At 41.2% G+C, this 12,973-nt stretch overlaps 2 protein-coding genes across 3 annotated transcripts in view; one reads left to right on the top strand and one right to left on the bottom strand.

The window, feature by feature from the left end:
• Window positions 1-10,705, top strand: part of zbtb21 (zinc finger and BTB domain containing 21) — a 29,904-nt gene extending 19,199 nt beyond the window's left edge. The window contains exons 1-2 of one of the 2 annotated variants that reach the window (XM_044140236.1): window positions 1,895-2,182; window positions 5,653-10,705. In XM_044140236.1, coding sequence (XP_043996171.1) covers window positions 2,179-2,182; window positions 5,653-8,699 — 3,051 coding nt within the window. In that variant the 5' untranslated portion in view covers window positions 1,895-2,178 and the 3' untranslated portion in view covers window positions 8,700-10,705. Of the gene's footprint in view, window positions 1-1,894; window positions 2,183-5,652 lie in introns of those variants that run through there. The other variant, XM_044140237.1, reaches the window with a different exon arrangement.
• A 310-nt stretch (window positions 10,706-11,015) lies between these two features.
• atg101 (autophagy related 101) lies at window positions 11,016-12,551 on the bottom strand. The gene is made up of 3 exons (XM_044140239.1): window positions 12,533-12,551; window positions 12,003-12,315; window positions 11,016-11,897 (listed from the first exon to the last, which is right to left on the bottom strand). Exons 2-3 carry the CDS (start codon window positions 12,252-12,254, stop codon window positions 11,502-11,504), a joined length of 648 nt encoding a protein of 215 aa, XP_043996174.1. The 5' UTR covers window positions 12,255-12,315; window positions 12,533-12,551; the 3' UTR covers window positions 11,016-11,501.
• Window positions 12,552-12,973: the final 422 nt, after the last annotated feature.

The raw sequence follows: 12,973 nt of genomic DNA, 5'->3' as shown, positions 1-12,973 counted from the left end.
CCGATCAGTCAGTGACAGGTTCTACAAGTAATCTCAGGTATATGTGCAAAGCTATTTAGTCTTTAAATGTATTTTTAAAGATAGATTGCAACAACTTGTTGAATGGTTCCACAGAGAAAGGAAAATAATTCACAGGGTAAAACTGGATTGTGCTATTTTCTCTTTTTAATATAAGTTAAAGAAGTTGTCCATTTACTTATTGTTGGAGAGTACAAGTAAACATGTTTACTGTACAAGAAAGAAAGAGATGTTTAATAGGAGGAGTTAAAGTCCCTAATGAGTCAGTTTGCATACAGGTAACCATGGAAGTGCTTTCTATGCTGCTGGCATTAACAGCTAGTTGTGTCAACCGTTAATGTCATTTACGGAGGAGGGAGAACTTCCCTGACATTTTATGTCCTGTTCAGAGCCCTATGGCTGCAAAGAAGAAGAAGAAGAAAAAACTTGGCTACTGATGTTTTCATAGTTTAAATGGGACATCTCTTCAGGTCTGATGTCACAAGATTTCTGCTGGCTCTCTACACGTGAAGGCCTCTTTATTTAATGCAATCATTTCACTGTAATGAGGCGTTAAAATTACCCTGATTAAACTTAGGCTACTTGAGTCATTAAGCAGTAATTACTGGGTACATGGCGACTTGCTGGTTTGCCACGATGCATCCCGGCTCAACAGAATTCCCTATCCACGCAAGTATTCATATCGCAAAGCAACAATAATCGCTATAGTATATCGAGGATGTGTTTTTACTAAAAGCAGACAACGTAGGCAATTATAAAGTTTTCATCTTCAGTGCTGCACCTGATCTTAGCTTTCCAGGAAGAGGCCTGCAGACCTGGCAACACGTCCCTACAGGGTGAAACTACTGACACAACCACAGGGCTGCACTATAATGACCCGGCTCCTTTTATTTGCAGGTCTAATTAGTTTCCTTGGGGTTAGCAGCAAACATGTCATTGCATGAACGTTATACAGGAGCTCCCTCAGGTTTCCACACTCCTGATTAAATGCTTGATATTTGTGATGTAAATAATTAGGCCATGCCAACTTTTTCCACATGTATGGTATATGCAGTGTGTATGCATGCCAAAACATTGACTTTGCTGCCCTTAAGCGACTTCGAGAGGAAGTCAAATGGCTAATGCTGAGGTCATTGGCCATTTGGAAGACCCATTCGCAATCCGCTGGGTTTCCTTATATATATACAGTACAAACCATATATATATATATATATATATATATATATATATATATATATATATATATATATATATATATATATATATATATATATATATATATATGTGTGTGTGTGTACATATATTTCTTTTTTATTTAACAAACTTGAATAATGAACTGTAGTATATGCACTGTCTGACAAATTAGATCAATTGAAATGTGTGTGATTAAAAGCTAGACTTGTTCATCAGACCACAAGATATGTCTCCAAAAATAAAGTTTGTTGTTCAAGTGTTAGCAGACTTCAGTTTGGCTATTTTATGTTTGTTTTAGAGAAGTGAATTCCTCCTTGCTGGTTGGCCTTTCAACCCACTTTGACACAACACATTTCACATTTCAGCCTGCATCTTCACATGACAATCCAGTTAGAGACAATAATCATTCTGGATGCACACTTCTGAATTTGAAGACATTAAGAAATAATTGGCATTCTTTCTAAAATTACCGTGGCATTTAGCAAATAGAAAACGTTTTGGCAATTATATCTTGTAAATTGTGTGAGGGATCACTACGTACAGTATATGTCACCTTTTACAGCCCTTGTTTCTTAATCCAGCGTGTCAACAAACCTGCAACAGTTTATGTTATCAGCAGCTAACTTACTACTCCGGTCAGTCTAACAGGTTTAAATTCTGTTAGCTTCCTACAAGCAGTCGTAAAATCATGGTCTAAAAACGAACAATTTGAACTTCAGAGCAAAAAACATGGCGTATCTCTTTAAATTAGCCCCACTGTGAGGTCCTCCGTTGAACCCGCCTTCTGTCACTTAATCAGCCTATCAGCGCCCAGCGCACGTGACGAGCGGTCTTTGCGATGACCTCATCCCTGGTGTGGGATGACGTCAAATTCAAGATGGATGGAATCACGACAAGCAGGCTGAAAGCTACACAACACTGAAGAAAGTCCTGGCTGCGTGGAGGCGAGACCGTTTTCAAGACGGGATGGGTAAGTGTGGCCAGACTACAGTATTCCTCGTTGGACACAATGAGCCAAACACAGAGTTGCTGGAGTGCTGTTGAGGAGAGGCTGTTTTCCTTTTCCGCGCTGACGTAACTCTAAACGGGGGGATTGAGCTGCTGTAAAAGCCGAGCAGCTTCGAGCCCGTGTGGCAGACTGCGCTGTGTCAGGACGGGCAGGTGTGTGTTTTCCCTCCTTTTGAGTGGCTAAAAGAAGAAAACGCCACTTCTACTGAACATAACGGCTCTTATTCGCTCCTAACTCACTCCAGCAACCCGCTTTCTGGGATTAACAGCGGCGTCCAGAGAAACGCGCTCAACTTTTCCGCTCTCTCCCGGAGTGACGGAGCTGCAGGGGGAGCCGAGCCGTCGGAGCTCCGCTGCCGTGTCACACAGCGTCCACGGACACGCAGGAAGCCACCGAGTGCGTCCTAAACTGAACGAGTCGTTTCTGTCCGAGAAGTTCTGACAGGAGAAACTAAAAGCCAAGTCTAATAAGCGCTCTAGTGCTGACAGCGTCATTTAGCTTCCTCTTTAAAAAAAAAAAAAAAAAAAAAAAACTGCTACGGCGGCATTTTCTGTTTCCCCCTTAAGATTCCCGATAAGCTTAAGGTTAGAATCGACCTGGCGTTGTCTGGTTTTTAATGAATGAATGGAGCTTTTCCCCATCAACATTTATTGAATGTATGAATGTATAGTGTCAATGTGCAACACAGAAGAAAATTTCTTTTCCGTTGGAAATTTTCAAAGTAAATGTCAATAAATCACGTGAACAATTATTTTGAACAATGGATTAGACTGGAGATATATCTTTAATAAATGATTTTGACTCAGTAGCATATAACTCGAAATATCGCTAAATGCAAATAATGTCGTGCCACTGCATACACTGTATAAAAAGTATAACAATTAAAACCAAAAAGAATAAAATTACATAAAATTTAAAAACAGTATGACAAGAATAAATGCTAGTAAACAGAGGAAATATCAGTCCAAGTCACGGTTGAAGTTGCAGAGTTTACAGATTATGTTATATCCAGATTATTTATAGACAGTTTATCTTGCAACCAGTATTTGCAGATTTAAAGTTCAATGAAATGCTTGTATTTTATTTAAGGTTACACCACTTCTAACTTAAAATTAGCATTTTCTATAGCAACTTTACTTTTCTAAAAATTCTTTACATTTCTTTATGTATTATGGTACTCAGATATATCTTCTGGAGTACTACATTATATCCAGAGCTGTTATTTACATCTGAACTAGCTACTAAAAACATACTCCTTTATGTACTGTAAACTAATCATTTTCATTAGTGTAAGCAGGTATGCTTTTACTGCATTGACCATATATTTGGTGTCACTTTTTATGTTTGTCTGTTTGTATTTCTGAACAAGTTGCAGCACCAAACCAAAGCATAATTCTGAGCTTGGCTTCATAAATGGTGTGTCAGTACGAGATTCTGAAAGTCCGACAGCCTTCCAAAGAAATTCTGCATCACAGTAACTGCACAGAAATTTAGGATACTATGATCTAAGTGGTACTAACATGGAATAGTGATTCATTTAGACATGTATATATTTTTATCATTAATAATTTATTGACTCTGCTGTATTTTTGTGATACAGCAATCTAAAAACTGCTTGTTCTAAATGAAGCCTCCTTTTATCCTCTCTGTTGAGGAAATTTGATCTGCTCTTTGCAGGATGGCCTCAGCACACTGAGTTGTTGGCTTTGCCTCTCCTGAAGCGCCATGTTATTTTATTATTATTATTATTATTATTATTATTATTATTATTATTATTATTATTATTATTATTATTATTATTATATGATTAGAGATAATTGTCTGCACAGGTTGATGTCGTGTTGCTCTTTAATTGAAGGGTGTTTTTTTATACTTCCTGCATTGACTGGTGCCTGACAGCAACTTGACAAAACAGCGTTTTCCTGTGATAAAATGATGTAATGCCCCATAATTACCAGTGATTGTCCATGGTTAGAACTTGTTTCACTGTGTTTAAAAATAAAATCTTCTGCTCTCTGTAGCTCAGTCAGTAAACATGTCTCTGGGTTAAACTGCAGGCATATTAATAGCTACGTTTGTCAGTTGGGAAGTTTTTTTTTTTTTGTTTGTTTTGTTTTTGTTTGAATTCTTGTGAATATTAGCTTTGAACAAGCCAACGTAACTGATTCTTTTATAGGTGTTTTTTGAGAGCAGTCCAACTTCCTGTGAAATGATAACTTAGAATTGTATCATCTATTTTATATGTCATTTCTTGAAAAATGCTTTGGATAAATTGCTACAGATGTCCATGAACAGTCAAAAAAAATGGCAGCATTAAACCTCCATGACTTTTAAAAGTAAGAATTTGGCCCTTGCTTTTGAATTCATTGAGGATTTCCTTTTAATCCATATACACATAGAGGCTCAAGCAGATGCATACTAATATTTGGTTGAAGCCACACACTTTTTGCAGCTTCGGCACGGCCCTGGGGTAAGTCAGAGTTAGACTGAATTTATCAGTTTTATTGAAATCAGCTCTTTAAGCTCTGTAGTCCGAAAAGAGAAAGTTTGAGCTACTCGGCCATAATGAGAAGAGGAATGTTCGGAAAAGTCAAGGTGTTGCTTTTAAACCTAACAATGCTTCAAATATAGTGGTGGTAGTATCATGATGAAGTACTTCCAGCTGCTGGTTGTACTGGCGATGGAACAGTGACCATAACTGGACCATAACTGGGTGTTCCAAAAGGCAAACAGCACTCCCAAACCCACATATAATACATTTTGGAAAAGGATAAAGTATGTTAACATGAAGCTTTTAGAATGGACCAGACCTCCTCTTTACTGAAATTGTGTGGAAATTCTTAAAAACAAATCAAAGCCACTATTTTATTTTACTTGGACCTTCTTCATGGCTACAAAAAGCTGGGGGTTTCTCTGCAGATTACTGAAGGACATTTAAACAAATATTTGTAAAGGATAAATATTTATATATTTGATTTTGTGGGGAAATATGTTGCCCTATTTGGATTATGGAAATGTATATGTTTATTTCAAGTGACTTGTTTTATTTCCAACCCCTCCTGAAAAAATGTATTGTGGAAACATTTATAACCCTATAAAGAAAAGGATGAAAAGTGAAAAATGAAATCAGTTTTATTACTTCTATAATTTCCACCGTTTGCCATTAGATGGCATCTTATATCTGGTAGATTTCTGAGAATGTTTGGCTTTTGTTTAATCTCTCTGCGTAAAGTTTAGAAGAATAATCTGGAGGTAGATATTTGCAATAACTGATAAAATGAATTAATCTGTTTAACATCATATTCAGTTGAAGAGACAGAAATAAGTCAATCATTATCTTTAATTTTGTTTATGCTATGCTTTTTGCTCATTTGTAATGAAAACCCAATATTAAAGCCTATGAATTAATGTGCATCTGTATTCTCTTTCAGCCATGGAGAGCCTTGTGCATTACAGTAACCCCTCCCATGCCCTGTCAGTGTTGGGGGTTCTCAATGAGCAGCGGCTGCGGGGCCAGATGTGCGACGTGGTCCTGAATGTGGCAGACCAAAGGTACCAGGCCCATAAAAGTGTTCTTGCTGCCAGTAGCGAGTATTTCCAGTCTCTTTTTACACGGATGGGTGGAGACTCACTACGAGTTGTGAACCTGGACTTCTGTGAACCCGACGCCTTCGAGATAGTTCTGAATTACATTTACTCCTCCTCTCTTTTTGTGGACAAAGGCAGCCTGGCAGCCATTCAAGAGCTTGGCTACAGCCTTGGAATCCCATTTCTTACAAACATTGTGTCAACGAGGCCTCACGCATCCTACTGCGTGTCCAGAAAACGGCTCTCGTACTCAGAGGGGGATGAAAACGATGTCCAGACAAGGAGCGTTATTGTGTGTCGGGTCCAGAACAACACAGCCCACCCCTCTCACTCAAATTATCAGGGAAAAACATCAGAGAGATCTCCATCTCCTTATTCTCCTCGAGGGGCGGCTCAACTTCCATCAGAACACAACTCGCATGAGTCGGTCAAGAACTCAGAGACCAGCGGGAAATCCTCCGAGCAGAACAAACCCCTGGAGAGGAAGTCCAGATATCCATATTCCACCATACTGAAAGGAAATTTATCACACATCAAATCAGTCAGGCCTCAGCTGACATCATCTGTGTCTTTTAGTGACGCTGATGTGCAGCACATCAACCTACAGTCTGGTTCTGACCAGGACACCAAAGAGGAGATTGAAGAACTCGACCACCACTATCATAATAACGTTCCCTTCCAGGGTCAGGCCAGAGAGCTGAGCCAGGTCACTGACCGGAGTGGCCCACTCATAAAAAGCCTTCTCCGGAGATCACTGTCCATGGACAGCCCTGTTCCTGTTTTCTCCCCAACGCTGGAACTCAAAGATCTCCAAAACCGAGAACAATCAGTCGTCAAAATTGCCTCAAAGGCATCAGGAACTGAAACATTCACCCACAATGGCAACTCGACGAGAGCGTCCCCTCTGGTTCTCAGGTCCAAGTATCTCAACAGGTATGATAAGGAAACTCAGGTAGAAGGACACGTCAGTGTGAAAGCTGAGCCGAGCAGTCCGCTCCCCGATCCCATGGAAATTGTTCGGATCACGGTTGGAGATGCTCTGCCAGTTAATCTCAAAGACTTGCAAACAAATTACAGCCAGGGCTCCAGGACAGATTTTAGTCTTCCAGGTAAGAGGAAGGAGCGGCCTGACAACAGAAGGTACCCATTTAAGAAAAGTAAAGTATTCAAAGAACACGTTGCTTCACAGGAGACAGAACCTCAGCATGCAAATAGCGACCCCAGTGAGAACAACGCAGAACTGTCTCCGAATAAGATTTTTAAATGCTGGAACTGCCTAAAGGTTTTCCGCTCCAGTGCCGGACTGCATCGTCACGTCAATATGTATCACAATCCGGAGAAGCCGTATGCTTGTGACATCTGCCACAAGCGCTTCCACACTAATTTCAAAGTGTGGACTCACTGCCAAACCCAGCATGGGGTGGTTCAGAACCCAGCTTCGTCCTCCAGCTCGTCTGTGCTGGACGAGAAGTTCCAGAAAAAGCTGATAGACATTGTGCGAGAGCGAGAAATAAAGAAGGCTTTGCTCTGGAAGCTGAAGAGGAATAAGCAGGGTTTGCAGTCTCCTTCTCTCGCAAAAAAGAGATCAAGGTCCAGCTTTGTGTGTCCCTACTGCGGCAAAGTGTTTGTGTTCCAGTCCCAGTACAGGCAGCATTTAAGGACACATCCTGCTGAAAAGACCGACCAGGACACAGGGAGTGAGAGTGTCCTTTATCCGGAACAGGAAGAGATCCTTCAACAGAACAACACAGACTCTGGTGTTTACTCCTGCAGGCTATGTAATGTTAAGTTGTCATCACTCGTAGAGCAGGGCGACCATGAGAGAGGCTGTCGACACGCAACCGTGTGCCCTTACTGTGGCCTCCGCTTTTCGAGCCCGGTTGTCAAGAAGGACCATGAGGCCCATTGCAGGTACAAGAAACTGACATGCCTGGAATGCATGCGCACCTTCAAATCTTCCTTCAGCATTTGGCGCCACCAGGTGGAAGTCCACAACCAGAACATGATGACTGGTAAAAATCAGATTCACCTGAAGCAACCAGAGAACGATGAAGAGGCGCCTGACACTCTGGGAGAGGAGCCTTACAGCGATGAACCTTCAGCGCCTGGGAATTTTCCAGAGAACATCAGTTACAGCGACTCATCGGGTCCACCCATGTATGACTCTGAGGACTCCTCGCCCTATATGCCTGAGGACCTGAGCATGGGCCACCACGGCAAACTGGTTGTGAAGGAAGAGCCATTGGAGGAGGCGGTGAGTGAGAGGGACGGTTCAGAGGCTGGGAAAGCTGGGCCTGAGGAACACGGGGTGCGGCCTTGCGAGAAGTGCGGCAACCTCTTCAGTTCTCGCAAAGACCTGGAGCGACACCAGGAACTGCTGTGCCACATCAAACCATTTATCTGCCACATCTGCAACAAAGCTTTCAGGACCAACTTTCGCCTTTGGAGCCACTTCCAGTCCCACATGTCATCTGCCAGCGAAGTTGGAGTCAAAGAGATGAACATGCATGCTCCTCCCCTGTCTCCCTCCCCGCCTCTGACTCCCCAGAACTCCGAGCGGCGTTCTCCACAAGCTTCTGTGCTCAGATCCCCTCAGGCACCAGCAGCGGCGACCATCCCTGAGGAGTCGAGCAGCCCAGAGCCCTGCGGCTCGTCGGCAGGCAAGGCAAGCAGGCCTGGGGTGGAACCCAGTGGCCACGGTGGCTCCCTGTCCAGATCCAACAGCTTGGAGAATCCAGGCGGCCCTCACGAGCCAGACACGCTCTTCTACCACGCACCGTCTCTGTCCGCGCTGACGTTTAAAAGGCAGTACATGTGTAAGCTCTGCCACAGAACCTTCAAGACGGCGTTCAGTCTGTGGAGCCACGAGCAGAGCCACAGCCACATGTAGAGCCGTCAGCGCCGCCCTTCCCTGAACTCTTCATGTTAAGATGAGCACATCCACAAACCAGACTCTGAATGTAAAGCTTCTTTGCTTGCCTCCAGTTGTAGATTTCAAAGTGGCCATGTTTATTAAAGGTGTAAAGATGAATGTGCAATCAGTTGCTAGGTTCCTCTGTGAGATTATTATACAAGCAGTTAATTCTTTGAAAACTTATATAAGGATATGTCTTTTCAACATCTTTAGTTGTTTGTATTTACCTAAGTACGTGTTTTGTAAAAACAAGGTACAGAGTTGTTACCCTCCTTATTTCAGCTGGTTTTGCTTTATTTGTAAATGTGCAGCTGAAGAAGAAGAAGCGGCCTTGTACCTTGTTCTTTCAGAGTGTGTGTGGAGGTGCATTAAGGTTTTCAGTTAAAGTAAATAATAATGCTTTTGCATTTATGTTGGCTCTTTCTCTTGGTGTGAGTGGCGTCCCTTAAGATACTATTGGTGGCCTCAATGATGTAATCAATATGCACTTTGTTAAAAAGTTTAACTCCATTATAGGACAACGCGGACAACCGTGCTTCAGTTCAGTTAGTTGTATGAAATGAAAATGAAATGTTAAAAATGTTTTTCTCAGAATGCCTTTTCAACATTCAATGTGTTCACTGGATACAATTTCCTGTGCTATTAAACCAGATCAAGTGCATAGTTAATGGATTTTTCTAATAATTGGCCCAATAAATAATGTTCAATTAGGTGGTCCAGTCCAAACATTAATCAAATGTTCTTACCAATAGAGGTACAGATGTAGAAAAGGCATTAAATAAACTCACCTTTTACAGCTGCAGCTCTCTGAAGAACATAGAAAAATACAACCTTTAAGAAGATTTAACTGTTATAGCCCATATTAAGAAATCTTTGTTTTTAACCAGGTTTCTAGTCCAGGGAAGAAGGTAGATTTAGTGAACCAGTTCAGTGTTGATTATGTTTTGGATAAGATTTTGATATGCAAAGCACTCCTGCTTGTTCTAAACCAAGCTGGATAAATGTGTTCACTTTAAAAAATTAGATTTTTCTAAATTCTAAGTTTACTTATGCTGCTGCAAAAGGAATGAATTTATATTAAGTCTTTTTCCACCTTTCGCCAGGCTTGCCAATGCATTTCAGCACATCTGTATACGCTGCACAGGCAGCCAGTTGGAACTTAAAGATGATGCTTCGCTGAGTACAGTTCATGGTTATATAGCTGTTTTTTACTGTCTAACCTTAAAATTCTGCAAACTATTTCTGTTTCTCAACTCTTTTTGCATTTAAACCTGCAGAACCATTCATACAGACAACCAAACGCTGATAGATTTACTCATGCTTTACACTGTTTTGAAGGCCTTATGTGGTTTTTTTGCTGTTTTTGTTTTATTGTTTATCTTAGTTCACATAAAAGCACAAATTTTCAGAGAACTTGTGACTCAGGCATTTTAAGGTGGTTAATGTTTAGATGAAGTAACCCACAACGAGATAATTAAATTTATTTAAAAAGAAAAAAAAAGATGATTATGATTGTATTCCAGCGGTTTTGCAGTTGTATTCTCGTATTAGTATATATTCCTGCCTTGGTGGATTAAATCTTTGTCATAATTTATCCTGACTGCTGCCATTTGGAGGAAGTCAAAATTGGTTTCTGTTTCTCATTTTTTTCTCAGCAGAAATAAAAGCTGCATAGTGATGTTCTGCAGAAAGTCTGTATTGCTACTAGTGCTCTTAATATCTTGTGAGAAAAAAAAAGATTTTGCCGAATTGATTCGATTTGTGTACATGGAAGTGTTTGTATTCTCGATTTTGTACCTTTTTTGTTTCGTTTGTTTTTGAAGTTGGATCTTTTTACTCTTCCTGTGCTCTTACTGCAATAATTGATATTTGTATCAACATTGGTTGCATAATTGTTGCTTTTGGAGACTTTGGTGTTAAAGTTTTCTACGTTTATTTTGTGCTACACTTCTGTAATAAAGAGTAACAGTGGAGTAAAGATACGACCAGCGGTGGTATTGTGAATTATTTCATCACTGATCTAGTAGCTCACTTAAAAAGAAATTTGGATATGTAATTATAATCATAACTGCTGCTTCTTACATAGACAAAAAACCTAACTTCTTTAAAGCTGATATAAACTTCTGTGCGCAATATTTACCTGGCAGAAAACATCTTTAGACGCCTGGTTGACGTGTGCGGAAGCAAAGTAGTTCCACATGTTGTTTTCCTGTGGGCAGACAGTTTAAGCTTGCAGAGGATGTTTCTCAGGTTGTGGGCCACCGTGACACATTCTGACTGGAAACCAGGGGGTGAACTTAGGATGTGTTAGCTTTAATTTGGAAAAATGAAAAAACACAAACTGGAAATCCTGTTCTAACCTGCATGTAAGGTCATCCTCGCCATGAAAATGCAGGCAGAGGAAGTTTCCCCCCCCCCCTCTCTCTCTTGTCAGTGAGGAAATCTTTTTCCCAAAGTCAGCTTTTATCATTTGCACCAAAACCAAGCATTTTCTGTTTGTCCATTTCAGTCTGCAAAGTTTGATGAGAATAATTTATTAGGAAATGTGACACTATTTACAGCTCTGTTGGATGCTGTGTCTACTATAGGTGCAATTTCAGATCTTTGAAAAGAAAGAGTACATAATTGACAAAAGAACAGAAACGGTGCAGAATCACATCTTACATTAACACCAGTGATAACAGATGCTGCTTCAAACCTGCAGCAGAAGAGCTGACATGTTTTTTGCTAACAGCAAAAAAAAAAAAAAACATAACTAGTGATTTAAGAAGATGATCCTCACAAGGCCAGAGTGTCTTTTATCAGCCTCCTCATGGTGGTGCTCACGGAAGTTCCGAGAGAATCGGTGATCTGGTACGTGATTTTGTACAGGTACGGCTGCACATCTTTCAGACTGGTGTCAAAAACATTGTCCACTTCAGACTGGGTGGGCATCTTGGGCAGGTATTCGTGGCGGTTTATGACCTCCACCACGTTGATCACCTTCTCCCCGAGCTTTTCGCCCACTTTCTCCCTGCAGATCTGTCTCTCCTGCTCATTAGCCAGGTTGACCACGCTGACTTTGATGCTCCACACCTCCCAGGGGATGCACTCGTCGGAGAAGGGCCAGCGGGACTTCTTCTTCTGGTAGAACTCCAGGGAGATCTGCCCCATGCCGTCGCTGCTCAGGGCATCCTGCGGGTATAAAAGCACAGACGAAAACAGATCATAATGAGCATTTTTTCAGGCCTCCTCACACACGACAAGTCCAATAATCATACGCCGAAGCCGCACATTTACCTTGAATTCAGACACCGCTTTCCTGATCACCCTGTCCAGCTCCTCGGAGGACACCCTGACAAAGGTGAAGTCGATGAAATCGCAGTCGATGTCCTGAGTGCCCACGGTGCCGATGGAGTAGGTGCCCTCCTTCTTGTAGTGAAACTTGCCCGTACTTCGGTGGAGCAAAATGGTGTGTAGCAAGGCGAGCATAGCCTCCTCCACCTGGCGAGCCTCCACCGTGACCTCCAGAACCTCCGAGCGACAATTCATGCTTTATAGTTGCTTATTTCCATTTACAGCTGAGCAAATGCAGCCAGAGTCACGGTAGCTCCTACAGTGGGATGACGAAGGTATATTTTGTTTACCTCTAAAAAGGGGCGGAGACTTCCGCACTGTTTTACACCGTTCAATAAAACGCTTCAAATGTGCTCTACTGAAAAAAAATCTAATGTTTTCCTAGAGAATTATGGGTACAGAGGGCTGATAAACATCAGCGTAATACAGCTAGCTGGATATTTGCTGCTACACCAGAATGGACGAACAAATACCCTGAAGTTGGCTTCACATTCGATGCTTCCGCCGTGACTCAATAAAGGGCTGATCCGCTGTTTTGAAGGGACGGCACCACTCTAGTTTAGCTCAGCTAGAATCTATCATTTTAAGGATATTAATATTAATTACTAATATTAATTTTAAAAAACTTTCCAGAAGAAATTTGCATACACACCTTGATATCCTTAAAAATAATCAAACCTGTTGATTATTTTTAATCAGCAGGTTTGAGTTAATCTGCTGATCCAACCCTGTTTTCTTCTTTTAGTCAGAATGGAATTACCCCATAAATGCATTTCATGCGCTTCGGCGCATTGACCAATGCGTTACATCTTCATTAGAAAAAAACTGAGAAAAAGTACTATTTACATTCGAGGAAGGTTTTCACATACTTTTATTTTTATTTTATTTATTTTGTGTGCGTGTTAGCTTATTGT

Source organism: Gambusia affinis, linkage group LG15 (assembly GCF_019740435.1).
Source record: "Gambusia affinis linkage group LG15, SWU_Gaff_1.0, whole genome shotgun sequence".
Lineage (NCBI taxonomy): Eukaryota > Metazoa > Chordata > Actinopteri > Cyprinodontiformes > Poeciliidae > Gambusia > Gambusia affinis.
This window is presented reverse-complemented; position numbering and strand designations above follow the sequence as displayed.

What these genes read in the sequence shown, in the direction of transcription:
- atg101 (XM_044140239.1), bottom strand. Translation starts at nt 12,254, where the DNA reads ATGAATTGTCGCTCGGAGGTTCTGGAGGTCACGGTGGAGGCTCGCCAG. An exon ending in AAGCGGTGTCTGAATTCAAG is followed by an intron (nt 11,898 to 12,002) that starts GTAAATGTGCGG and finishes TTATACCCGCAG; the next exon opens with GATGCCCTGAGCAGCGACGG.